Source organism: Tyto alba, unplaced genomic scaffold (genome assembly GCF_018691265.1).
Source record: "Tyto alba isolate M040663 unplaced genomic scaffold, T.alba_DEE_v4.0 Super-Scaffold_16, whole genome shotgun sequence".
Lineage (NCBI taxonomy): Eukaryota > Metazoa > Chordata > Aves > Strigiformes > Tytonidae > Tyto > Tyto alba.
In genome coordinates this window covers 12,552,749-12,566,779 of record NW_024881278.1, presented here as the reverse complement: position 1 = coordinate 12,566,779, position 14,031 = coordinate 12,552,749, and the positions used below count along the sequence as shown (strand labels likewise).

General features: G+C 37.8%; 1 protein-coding gene across 8 annotated transcripts in view; it reads right to left on the bottom strand.

The window, feature by feature from the left end:
- Positions 1-14,031, bottom strand: part of CLIP4 (CAP-Gly domain containing linker protein family member 4) — a 32,504-nt gene that overhangs the window by 6,283 nt on the left and 12,190 nt on the right. For all 8 annotated transcript variants that reach the window (XM_042789517.1, XM_042789520.1, XM_042789516.1 and 5 more), the window contains 7 exons: positions 13,639-13,757; positions 11,146-11,382; positions 7,688-7,823; positions 6,820-6,960; positions 4,118-4,201; positions 786-926; positions 234-368 (listed from right to left, as the gene is read on the bottom strand). In XM_042789517.1, coding sequence (XP_042645451.1) covers positions 234-368; positions 786-926; positions 4,118-4,201; positions 6,820-6,960; positions 7,688-7,823; positions 11,146-11,382; positions 13,639-13,757 — 993 coding nt within the window. The remainder of the gene's footprint in view (positions 1-233; positions 369-785; positions 927-4,117; positions 4,202-6,819; positions 6,961-7,687; positions 7,824-11,145; positions 11,383-13,638; positions 13,758-14,031) is intronic.

Here is a 14,031-nt window from a genome sequence, read left to right as displayed (position 1 = left end):
GTGGACAAGTAAAAATCACATTTTAAATTATTATTTTTTACTGGCAGTTGCATTAAAGTAAAAAACATTCAATGAAACATCAGAGGGAGAAAGAACTTTGAAATACACCAGTAAATTCTGAATTGTTTTGGAGGGAGTGAGGAAAAAAGATGGAGTTCTCTTAATGTTCATGTGCTCACATGTAAGCCATTCCATATTGATTTTACAACATACCAAAAAAGTATTGCAAATACCTGGTGCAAATTTTGTCGTCCCACAAAATCTAACAGTGCCTGTTCTCTGTCCTACCACCAGTACTCTGTCTCCAACCTGAATTTCTCCTTCATCAAAAGGATTTTTCCTCATAGCTGGAGAAGAACTGTACAACCCTGGTCAACAGAGGAAACAAGATCTGAAATTAGTGAGATTATTTCTTTAAAATTTAAGAAATGCTTCAATGGTGAGCCAACTGACTGACAAAAGAGTATCTACCTTTAATATAGTGTACCTTTAACACATGGCAACACGCTGCAAATTTTGCTTAGACAAAGACTTGGTTTGCTTCAGTATGAAAACTGTGGACTACAGCCTTTCCTCTGCAGTTGAAAGGTACAGTTTTCCTCTTGAAGATGTTCTAAAAAACTTTTTTTAAAATTGCCAAACTTAAGTTTATAGTTAAACTACTTCCCAAGTGTCTGTCTTGAACTATCTCAGATTCTGAAACAGCACAAGTAGTTCTGCATAACTGTTCAATACAGCAGTAAACTCCCACCTATGAAAATACACCTCAGTGAAACAGACCATACCAGCACTAATTCTAGACGAGGCAGAAGACACCCTGGTCAGTGCCCTTTTATTGCCGCTAGTTGAGTTCTGCTTCTTGGTGTAATTCTGTTTGCCTTCCAAGGAGGTAGTAGAAGAGGAAGAACTGCTGTACCCAGGAAAACCTAAAAGACATAAATGGAAATAATCCTCAGAGATCGTATTCGGAAAAGGACAGATTAAGCAGAAGGGAAAGCTCCTGTAAGAAGGAGGTTATCTGTTCCCCACAGTGGGCAGAATACAAAGTAGAGAGCCAAAATTAGTTGTTAAGCAGCATTTATACAAACACCTGTCAGGAACGACAAAGGTACATCCGACCCTGCTTTGGGAATAAGGTGATAGCTGAGAGTTGGAAGAGGTCTCCAAAAGCCCCTTCTTTATGACTCTATGAAAGTTCTTCTAAACAGTCCCAAGCATATTTATTAAAACATGGGAGCCTTAGTAATAAGAGAACATACCACTATACTTCCAGCATCCAACCTATTAAAGATTTGATGAAAAGTAGAAGGAAGGTGGTATTATTTGAGTGAATTATTGTCTGGATTAAAGCCTACTATATTCCATTACATACTGTATTAATATTAAAATCTGTACTATAAAATAAGAATGGGAAATAAATCACTTTTATCTCCATTTGCAAACCCTGATGTCTAAACTGTCCGATAAGACTTATGTTCAGCTTTCTTCCTTTTCAAGGCTCTCCCAGTTCTCCCCTTTTCTACCCACTTCTGCCCCAAATGAGGCAGGGTACAGCAAGACATGTCCATGTATCAGTTTCTCAATATGAAAGGTTAAGATAATATTGCTTATAGAAATTTCCAGAATGCTGAGAGTCTTAATTCATTAGTTATCACAAAGCACCTCGATATCAACACAGGGGTAGCATGTCCAATGTAATTTAATCCTCCAACCCGGCAAAACAGTAAAGAAATGCCAAAAGGCAAATGCAGTGGGTCAAAGCAAAAGCTCAGGTATCTGGGGACAGAAATCTGAAGACTCTCAGATACTGGCTGGAGCTACGCTACAGTGAAGAAAAATGCAAATTACTAAATAAATGGTGACTAAACAGGCAAACTTCAACTCCAAGTCCGAGGTATAACTACACATGTGTGTCTGAACACATGCTACAGGTTCATATTTAGAAGTCAGTTCAGTGATGGATTCACTGGAGGTCAGACCACTCCTACATGAACGCAACAAAAACTGCTGAAACTAAACCAGCCACTGAGATGCTTCATTTTGTGGGAAATCGTGGGGCAGGAGAAGGAAGAGCAGATGGGACTTTAGCAGGTCCTCTAATCCATTCCCTCTTCCATCAGGCAAAACAGCTGTTTGTTAGTTCACCCCTGACCGGTGAGTATTTGACCTGTTCTGAAAAACCTCCCATCAGGGAGATCCAGGGGCTTCCTCGGCAATATATGTCACCACATAACTATCTGTACTGTTACAGTGTATTTTCCCCCTAATATAAAACCTAAATTAACACAGTTTTAGCTCAAGATTTCTCACTCTTGTTACACATGCAGAATAGGTTACACTGTTCTTTATATTTGAAAGTTTCCTGGTTTATCCCTTTAATCTTCTGTCTTTTTATTTACACAGTCACAGACTCCAACAGTCTTTTCTCCTAAGTCATGTTTTATACCTCCAGCTATTGTGGTGTCTGCTCTGACTTCCCTCGAGTTGATTCACATCTTTTTGAAATGCAGTGTCTAAGATTAGATGCAGTGTTTCAGCTGAGGCATTACCTGTGCCAAGTAAAGCATCCAGGTCCCTTCATGTATCTCACAGCTGACGCTCCTTTTTATACATTCCTGTATGTTTCTCCTTTTGCAATGGCATGACATAGATTTATCACATCTACCTTGTAATAACATCCCCGTGTCCTTTTTCTACAAACAATTACCAGGCATATCATTCCCAGGGTGCATTTATACAATTGGCTGTTTCAGCCTTGCTACAGAACTTTGTAGTTGTCCTTTCTCCTCTCCACCTTCCCCCCTGCCCCAAGACCTTTCTTATTTGTCAAGGGCTTTGGGCGGGTTTGGTGTTGAAAAAAAACAAAAACCAGATTCAGCACAAACTCCAGGAAAACCCTACGCTGAAATAGCCTTCTTATTTGACAAAGAACCACTGACAGCTGCTTTCTAAGTCGGATGTTGGATTTTCCTAAAGATTTTCCTAAACTACTAAATCCCAAAATGAGGCTTCACTCCCCATCACTTACAGCCTGCAAAGCCTTTGGTGTTCTATTAATTGCAGATATCATATCGTACCCATCAAACTGAGACACTGTACTCCAAATTAATTTCACTGGGTGACCAGAACCTGAAGACCAAGCCATTACGTGCCCTCCGTGAACAAGATGTTGGAAACCTCTGTCTACACAAGTTTTTTAGCTTGCCTCCGAAAAGGTATCATACAGGACAGTGCTTAAATACCTTACACCAGCCTCTTCCCAAATCTCTTCCTCACAAGTGTTCACTGAGAGAGGATATATAAAGACGCTTTTCTTCAAAGAAGGTATATCCAAATTCACAATTCAAATTATTCCAAAGAAATAATGCTTTTACCAACACTTATAGTATGAATTTATAGACAAAAGCTCAAAGGAGATGTGGTTTTTACAGTTTGTTAAACACATTCCTGAAAGTGAGGTCCCTTTATGTTTAAAGTTCAGCAAACAAAATAGTGATGCAGTAGAAGTCACTATCCAATTCTGAAACTAGGTAATTGCAGAGAATGATTCATATGTAAAAGGAACTTTTTAAAAAGCTAGAGTTTCATTTTTCGTATTTGAAGCTTGTTATTATGAGTATTCCATGATACAATGCCAGGACTGGTAAGTGCTGTTAGATGGTAACAGTTTGTTATATGACCTTGAAGATAAAGATGTAGGAGAGAATAAAAATTCCAACAGAATACGTACACAGTTCTTCCTTAAAAACTAAGCAGTAATGACACAGGGCAAAAGGTCTCCCTCAGAAAACTTAGAAGGTAATTCTGCAGATCCTCTGTAAGATCATTTACTAAGAGACAGCTTCCAGCTTTAAGGGCTTGTCTGTATTCTTGTCCATGTATTTGGACGGAAGCTGTTACCAAACCAACACAGAATGCCAGCCAAACATCCACACAAATTACTCTTGCTCCTAGTAAACTAAACGTGTACAGCCTGCTTGGGACTTGAGTATAGACAGGCAAGGCAACTTTCTTCTATAGTGTAGATACAGGACTTTTACAGAGGTAAGGCAGTAATAATACTTTCTGTGCCCTACCCAAAATTTTTCTCATGATGTTAAAAAAAAAAAATAGTTACCATCTTTTGCAGGTACAGTTTTTCCCCTGTTAGCAGTCAAAGAGTTGGTTTCAGAAGCACTGTCTTTTTTTGCCATACTTAGGCCTATAAAAAGAAGATATACAATTAAATATATACATCCTAACAATGAACAATAATTTTGCAGGAAATTCATGTACGGAAAAAAACCTGACAGATTTGCAGATTAGTGGATGCATGGATAAAATGGATAAAACTGTACAATTCCTTAGACTTGATAAATGGGTAAAACAAGACTGCAGAATTGTTTTGATGGGTAAGAACAGATGTTAAACCTCTTAACATATTAAAACAGTCCAAACTATCTTGCCAAACAATAAATTATCTGTGAAATATTAATGTTTACATTGAAAGAGTTTTACTTAAATCTTTCAAACATTTACATCGATTACGTACACAACATTCACTTTTATAGTAGTTAAGGTATGCTATTCACTAGTATGAATCGCACAATTTCTGCATCAAAGATTACACACAAAAGTTTTGGGGGAGTGTTGAGCCCAAATCTTCATTCAGTCTATAAATAATGAAGTAAATATGCCAATACAATTTTTAGGAGCCTAACTCAGAGCCGCAGTGTTGTGATAGGCAATGAACTAGTACTGCCACATAAGTTATAATTTGTGAACAGTCATTTTGCATTTCTGACAGTTTCCCACCCTAACTCAATGAAGAACAAGCTTATCTGTGATTTATCCCCTCCCTGTCATGAAAGAAAAATCACATCTTTTTTATTTAACTACATCTCTCATCTTAATTCAGCTACAGGGACTGAACTAGTTTGCAAACGTACTGCATTTTCCAAAATTTTTATCGTTTAGCCATTAAGACATCAGATCAAAAAAACAGTGTTTGTGACTGATAACACATTTCTCTAATTTGATCATAGCAATCCTTTTCCTAAAAATCTGAAAAAGACCTATTATCATCAAACTGATGGATTACTCAAATCCAGTAGAAACAAATCAGATTTGAAAGTCTCTATACAGTATTATATTTCACATTGCAGCTTGTATCTACAAAAAGCATATTAATTTTCCTTGGATCACTACAAAGCAGTGTATTGCAGGAGTGAAGTTTAAGGGAAAGAAATGTAAACTGGTGATGCACATAAATACTGCAACACAAAGTTCTGCCTCTGCAGCTTTATCCTCCCACTCCAGCCAGAGAGCACATTAATTCTAATGGACCTTTCAACACAAGCACATCTTACAAACGGCAGCTTCCAGACTGCTGTTAGTGGATGTAAGCCCTGCTGGGCAGATGATGCTCACTCTGGTTTTTACCTAAAGCAAAGTATCAACTGCTTAAAATTTGCAGGGAGACAAATGCACCTTTGTGACAGAGAAAATGGTTTATGAACACACCTTCTGTGGCAAAGGAAACAGTCCTTTCCATTACAGTTTAATGAGTTACGGACAGTTCACAACAAACTGAATCAAGCATTGAAATATATTTAACAGAAAAAGTCAACTTCGATCTGCTCCTGAGCCATACTCCTAACAAACGCATTATTCTGAGAAGCTTTTTATGCAGGATGTCCATTTATAAATAGCTTAGATCTTCTGCTAATTGTAAATACACTTAATTAAAACTTACTTCCCTCCTCAATCTATGTAGAAGAGAGTTACATAAGTCATCCAAAATGCTGCCAAAAATGCATCTCTTCCACCAGCCTGGCCCTTTGTTTCCATACCCTGAGTATTACTGGTAAAGTGTGTAGCATTTTAGGGTGCTTGAGAAAATTCCATGAGAATGTACAAATATCTTCCATCCCTAAGATGTGATGCCTTATAATGAGTCACCTAAATAGTGTTCAAAAGGCAAAAGAAATGCTAATGTAATATATTTAATGACATAATTATGTACCCAGCCAGACACGGGGCCAGATTATGCATGGTGGGCACTGTACATGGCAGGGAAGAGTCTGTACTGCAAATACCCTGGAAACTAAACAATCAGAAAAGATGCATCGTTCTGACTTCACAAGGAGGGAACTTGCACAGAAGGATTAAGTAATTTGAGTAAATTGCTAAGAAATTAAACCAGAGCCAGGGACTGAGCCTGTAACTCCAATCAGTAGACTGAGGCCTTATTACAAGGACATCCTTTCTCTTCTAATTTGCCTCTGGTTTTACTCAGATAACTTAATTAGCAGAAAAAACACAATCAGTTAAATAGTTCCTTGATTATTTTGCCAGAAAATAAATTAAATTTCTTCAATTTCTATACATAAAGTTATGTAGATTAGTTTCTAGATTTTCAGTGATTTCAGTAAGATGCTTTGGGTTACCCAGGAAGATCTTAGTAAACAGAATCACATTAAGTTTAGACATTTAACTGATATCACAGCCAATCAGAAATCACTTTCATGGCTTGAGAATAACGTTGTGGTGAACTTTTTTTTTTTTTTTTAAGAGAGTATGTAAAGACTATAACCTGTCCTGGTACATCAGATCACTGTAATCACTGAAAAGCTACATGTAATGTCCTTCCAGTACCAGTTTACAGGCTAGTGAACTTCTAATAAGAACACATAGTTAATAAATATCTCATCACCTTCTCCTCTGAAGTGATGAACTAATTCCAAACAAGTATTTTAATAACAAGTTTTACAGGATTGGTGCTAATTCTTGAAGATGAGTATCTCTCTATCCTGTCTCAACATACAAGAAAATACTTACCAGAATTCACTTTGGAAGTTACATGAGTCACATCTATTTTCTTAGATTTGACCAAAGGGGAAGACCGCATGGAAGAACTTCTTACAAAGCTTTTTTTGAAATCAGAAGCCTTGCTTATTTTAGAAAGAGGTGCAAATATACCTGTAGAGAAAACTGTATGTGTCAAAAAAGAACTAGGGGTAATATCACTGTAACAAAACTTTCTGTCTACTATCTCTTATTTAGGGCTTTTTTCAGCCACGATCATAGCTTGCTATGCTGTCAGAGCACTTGTAGGATAGGAGGGACTGGCCCAAACAAACAGTGAAACCAAATGTCTTCTCAAGCAACTAGAACAGAGTAATTCAGGAAGTCAGTAAAACTATCCATTAGAACCTCCTTTTTGTCCTAACAGTAACATTTAGTCTCTGCTGTTACAAAACACAGGACTTTGTACATCATGAGTGTCCATGAAATATCAATGGGAATACCTCAAGCTGAAAGTTAGAAAACAACTGCAAGCATGAATCTCTTTAACAGGAAGACAAAGCAAATAAAGAAACATTGCAATTATTGTTACAACACAAACAAGTAGTTTCAACAATATAGATGGAAAACCAGGAAATATTATTCTCTTACAGCTTCAAGGAAATAACCAGAAATAACTAGAAATTTTGACTGGTTGGTTGTTTCAGTGATTTTGCAAATAGCTGTAGCCAAAGCAGTAGGAACAGTTGAAAGAATCAATAAAACAAACCAAAAAAGCACTACAAGGAAAAGCTACAGAATTTGTTATCTGTTTTTATTCTCCCAAAAGGTTCAATATATTCCAACACTTTTTTTAAAATTCAGGTTTTTAAATAATTTAAGAAAAAATTAAAGGTTTTACCGCGTTTCGGTGCACACTTGAAGTACTGGACTTTGCCAACACTTCCATTGTTCTTTCCTTCTGGTTCATCCAGCTCTATGCCAGCCCACTGGCCACTGGCAAATTCCGTTGTGCCACAAAATCTTAATGTACCAACCTAACACAAAAAGCATCAACACAGAATGACTTTGTTAAACACGTATTGTTCATGAGAATGTAGTACAGATTATGAAGGACACATCAAGTCATCTCCAAGCTTTAGATCAGAACAGAGAAATACAAACGTAACCATCTCCCTCGATTACTGACAATCATTATCTTTCAATGCCAGCCAATGCATTTTCCAAAACATCTTAGTCTTTCTGCATATATTTTATATTAAACAAAAGCAGCAGTTATTGACAGATCTCGTAAAAACAAGAATTAGACAGTGCACAGTACAACTCCAAGTCAGCAAGGTACAGGAACATATGCCTAACAAGAAGTTTTACTTTCTGTGTCTTCCACAACAATAGTTCCAGAATCATTCCTAGATATCTTGCTGAACTGGAGATTCCAGGGAAATACTAGATAAAAAATTCTATAAATATATCTGTGTATAAATATATATACACAAGTGTGTGCATATATATATATATATATTTATATATATTGCAAAGGTGAAAGAGTAAACTTCAGACCATACTTAATTTTTAATTTGGAAAAGATACATAAGTCTTTTATTCTCTCCTTAAGTTTAAACAAAATTTTAAAAGCCAGCAAATGTTTTAAATATTTTGTTATTGTTTCAATATATACTATACCAAATACTCTGAACAGATAAATATATCAAGAATATCAAGACAGACCAGTCTTGCTGGTGGACCTCAGTCTCCACAAATATACATTATAAGCTCACACACTTCAACCAAATAGGGGAAAAATAACTAATACAGATGCATTTGACATTGATTTAAGTTCATTTTTATATTTGATTTTTAAATAGTTTTAGTAATAAAAGCCTTTGATCTTTCAGTTGCTTGGTTTTCATTATCTCTTGTGACCTTAATATTATTAGTTCATTTTTTACTACAACTTCACTGTCTAATCCAGCCCTCAGAGAGTAAACAGACAGAAACTATTTTTTTTTCTTTATTATAAAACCTTCCAGCTACTCTTTCTTAATGTTCTGTAAAGAAATGAACATGACCCTGAGCCTGTTGATCTTTTACTCTGAAGATCTCCTTTAAATGTGATTGCTATGGGCAGGTACATCACACTAATCTAGACTTAGACTTTTTAGCTACCACCCCAGAGACCAAATTCAGCCAGAAACCGCTTGGCCAAGCAGCCTAAGAGATCCCTGCAGTCCCCAGGCACCAGGCAGAGGGCACTACTGAGCAGAGGAGAGGCCAGCAGGCACCTCAAACTGGAAGTGGAGATGGTAAAACTGAGGCTCCAATTCTCCATAAGCCTCAGATTTGTGCTAGATGTCCTCTGCCCCGTGCTTGCACACGAGAATCACAGCAGGAACAGGAGAAAAGAGTTTTCTCCCAGCTGCTGGTTTCCCTGCACACACATTTCACTGAGTGTCCATTCAGATAACATATAATCTAGCACAGCAGGAGCCAGTGAAGCTGGGGGACCCCAAATCATGTACACAAACACCTGCTTACGCATCTTCCTGCCCTGTAAGAGAACTAGAGTGACAGGTGCGGTAGGAATCAAGAGTGGAATCCATTTTCCCTCTGGCATCTACTGTGCTTGGCTTTCAAGCTTCAATAAAGCTGATATGCCAGGAGGCTGCAGAAGCAGGAAGGAGAACAGGAATCCAGAAACATTGCTTGTAAAAATGCTGCTGTTCCAGTGCCCTTGTCCCAGCTCCCATATTCCGGAAATGAGAACTGATGCAAGAGGAGGTTAAGAATTGGGCACCATTTTCATCATCCTGTTCTCACTTTTGCTCTACCCTGCACACATTTATGAGCATCAAGGGAGACGGGAAGACAAGGCTGAGATCAACTTCTTCATTGAGACAAATGGAGAAAATGGGTAGGAAACGTGGGAGTAATGCAGAACAGCTCCTCGCACACAAAGGAAGGAAGGGAGGAAAGCAGACATGTTAAAGGAAGACCAAAAAGCACAATCACATTCCTCCTTCCCACCTGCCATGTGACAGCTTTTGCTCCCTTAAAAAAAAAAGCTACCTGGAAAGCCCTGCTGGCCTCTGGCAGCAGGAAAAACTGCTTCCAACAACTTATTAAAAGCCACTGTAATAGCATATTCCTCCCCCCTCCCCCCCCCCCAAAAAAAAAAAAAAATCATCAAATCCAGGAAGCTTTATCCATACACAGTAAGTACATTACAGTACAAACAGTTCTACGGGCCTTACTTGGAGGAAAGATACCCAAGAGGACTAATTTCTTCCCTTTCTTGCTATAAAGCCTCTATTAACTTAGTTACATTATCTCTCCTTGCTTTCACTGTGCCTTCTGTAAAAGAAACTTCCATGAACTTTTTACTGTCTTTAAAGAATAAGTGGCTTCCTGTACATACTTGTTAAAATGTCTTCTGCATAGCTAGTGATTCCTTCACTTTTCCTGACCCAATTTCAAGAATACACCAAATAAAAATACAGAATGGAACCCACTCGGCGCTTTCAGTTCACTTTAGAACACTTCAGTTGTGACAATTACAAATCTGAAGTTATACTAAAAAAAATATTAAAGGTAAAGCTACTCAAACATAAAATTTTGCTCACAAATGCCTTCAATATTTACCAGAAAAACATTTGAAATCTTTAAAAGAGTTCTAGCACTTTTAAATCATCTCAGAGCCCTTCCTATCAGAGCAAATAAAAGGTATGACTACTAACTGCAATATCAATGTTACATTTTTCAAATACATTTTTTAAGATGTGTTGAGCAAGGTAGCTTCTTAAAAGCCATTCACATTTGAGCTGGACCAGTATTAGCTACATTCTCATACTTCCACAGAACCCTGTAACAAGCCCACTGGCACAGCACTGCTTCAAGTATTTTAGCTGCATTGCACCAGTGAAATTGGGTTACTCTAGGCTAAGCAGAACTGAAGTTTTCGTTTACCACCTTCTGGAAACCATCAGGGGAAACTGATAAATGCATACTCACAACTGGAAGCTAGGTAACTCACAAAGTAATTGGTAAATTTTACCATCATTTTGACACCAAAAATGCTAGTAAAAGCTTAGTCATGCTGCTGTACTACAGGAGACCGTTACAAAATTGGTTACGGATATAAAATGCAGTCCGTGCCTGTCAAAACAGCTTTTCACAGTAGCGACTTTCTTTAACACATAACTGTTCAGCTTATTACTTTCTGAAACCAGATGCTTACTGCCATCCAGAGTTCCTATCTTCCAGAAAGTGTTTTAGACCGTCAGATTTGATATATGTCTCCAAAGGGATTAAAAAATTGACTGCCCAAAAATTATGAGGGTGGTATCCAGTTGCTCATCATACCTTCTGTCCTGCAATAACAACACGATCTCCCAGTTTCAGGCCAAGCGATAAAAGCATGGCCTTGCCTGTGACGTGATCATAGTTTGGAATCATGGCTTTTGAGAGGTCACATGAGAGAGGCACCGCATCCAGCAATATCTGCTTTATTTCTTTCGCGCTGGCTGCTGCATCTGCCATTTCCAGTGGCATATCTACCGGATCAGGAACCACATCTGCTGGAATCTGCCCTTTGTCATTCTGTAGAAACATAGCACAGGATTTAACGTTGTGATGAGATAAACCTGATTAAGCAACACCATAGCAGTTTCTGAAGTTTTTAACCCTTTTCATTAGATATTTTTCCTAGAATATAAACAACTATAAAAATATCCACCTTTTCAAAGGATGCCAAAACATCCTTAGATACATAAACTAGCATTTACAGTGACATTTTCAAAAGTGATGTTACAAAAATTTTTAATCTCAAGAACATTATTAGTACTCAGAACACATGAAAAGCACGTGTGTGTATATAACTATCTATATATCTATATCTGTGTACTTGAACACAGATTTAGAAAAGTAAGCAAGAATCCTGGTCTGTAATACCAATACTGTAAAGCTAATACTTCCCAAAGATTTTATCTTTACCCAGCGTATAGTCTACTCCTTGGTGAGGCTTACTCCAAATGTAAGATAGAATTTAATTAATATATGTTGCACAGATAGAATACACAAAGTTGATGCCTCATATAGGTACTTGAATAAAGCTGTTCAGGTTTATTCAGATACAGACTATTCCATGAGAGATCAATTAAGGACAGAGTCCTTTCCAAACACTTCCCATTCCCAGAGAGCAGTGACTGTGATTCCCTGTATATCCTGGGTGACACTCACCCTAGGTCACCGTTGTTGGAGCACCAGCTCACCTGGGGTTAACCTTAACTCAAGGCCAGCTGCCCAGAGAGCCTGTACACTGTTGGGCTGTCAGGCTGCTACAGTGGCACTTTCTACCCACACTCTCTTCTGCAAAGGCATGAGTATGGGTCTTCGTCTATCTGCCAATTTACATGAAGTCTTCACAAAGTTTGTGGAACTCAATCTTCCAAACTTGTCTCAACTGAGCCCCTGGACTCAGAAATTACCAGAAGCTCAAAGAGGGAATGACGCAGAGCAAGACTGTCGTTGCTAAAAGCTAAAACTTCTCTGAGCCCCCTACCTCCCTGTCTCATCCCTAGAAAACTATCACCTTTACTCAGCATTTACACCCTGCTGTCCTCATACAAGCAACCTCTACACACTGTCTCTGGTCAGAACTTTATTGTGAGATTGAAGAATTAAACACCTACCATTCCTTAAAAATCTACAGTCTTTCTGTAAGTAAAAGCCCCATTCCAGTCACAGCTCCTTAAAACCATGATATAGCTGGGTTAAAGCTGAGCCGGGAGTTCGTTTTGAGTTTTTAGTCACCACATTAGTGATTGTTTCCATCCCCCAACTGAGCCCACCAGGTGCCCTGCAATTCTTTGTGTCAACACAAGGTAAGGGGCAGAGCAGAGGCAAGGCGGCAAGAGCGGGCACAGGATTGCTTTCCTCAAGGGCAGAGCCACCTTTTGCCAGCTCAGAATGCCCGTGCAACTACAAAGCAGTACTCCCTGTGACAAAAGGCTCTTAAACATACAGGTGCCACAGAATGTGAAGCATGTACATACACACTAGATACTGAGATAAAGAAGAAAAATAGCATTTTTAAAGAGATCTAGGTTGAATATCGTGAAAAACTGTATGAACAAAGATGTTCCAGAAGATTTTATACCTTCAGTGATACATAAAACAATGACGTTTTAGTACCCTTAAAACAATTATCATTTCCCAATTAAGAATAAAGAAATTGAAAACGGAAAACAGAGATCCTGCCTATGCTAAAAACAAAAAAACACGCGCAACCACAAAATACCAAAAAGCCAAACAAAAAAAAAAACCACCAACCTAAAAAACAAACAAAAAACAAACACAGAAAACAATGAAAACCCAAAGATTTATGGCAAGACACGTATAGCAGCACATTCCACTAGCTCAGACCTAGAAAGCAGAGCAGTTAACATTTCTTCATTATCAGTTATTTATGCTAACACTAAGCTTACTGCTAAGCAATACACTGCATTTCTGGAGGTCACAGATTGCACTCCTGTATTTCTAAGAAGATCCACCATTGCCATGACAACTGTTGCAAGACACAAAGGAGTATTAACTAATAACAGTTCAAACAACAAATAGAAGAACATCTTGAAAGATACTTGAACTAATAAACTAGACTGCAACACGAGAACACAAACTTCAATACACAAGTATGAAAAAGCATAAAAAATCATCCGCTACAAGTTATAAATTATTTTTCTGAGGCACCATCACTCCATGTAACACCTTTTTAGCTAACCAAAATCCTGGAGAGACTGTTCAATTTTTCCAGGTATTTTTTTCACCTTTTGGTAAATCTACAACCTAACTACTTACCCTAAAGGCAGGATTTGCTCCATGTTCCAGTAAACACTTGACAGCTCCTGTACATAGGTTAAATGCAGCAATATGCAAAGCTGTTCCAAAATCAAAATCACTACAGGTGGCATCCACATCTGCAATGAAACATCACATGTGAGGTATGCAGTCTGTTACAGGAACATTTCACCCTACAGATTCCTTGAGAGGGCATTAGTTTTTACAGTTTATGTTAACATTTATACAGACACACCATTATTTATGTACTAAATGCATATGAGAAGTAATTATACGTAAAATACCAACCTTATCTGCATCTGTTTATTCACATCATGAACCAATTTGGAAGATGAGCTTTTACTTTCATTCATTTTATAATACTTATGACTTAACTGCAAAATTGTTGCTATT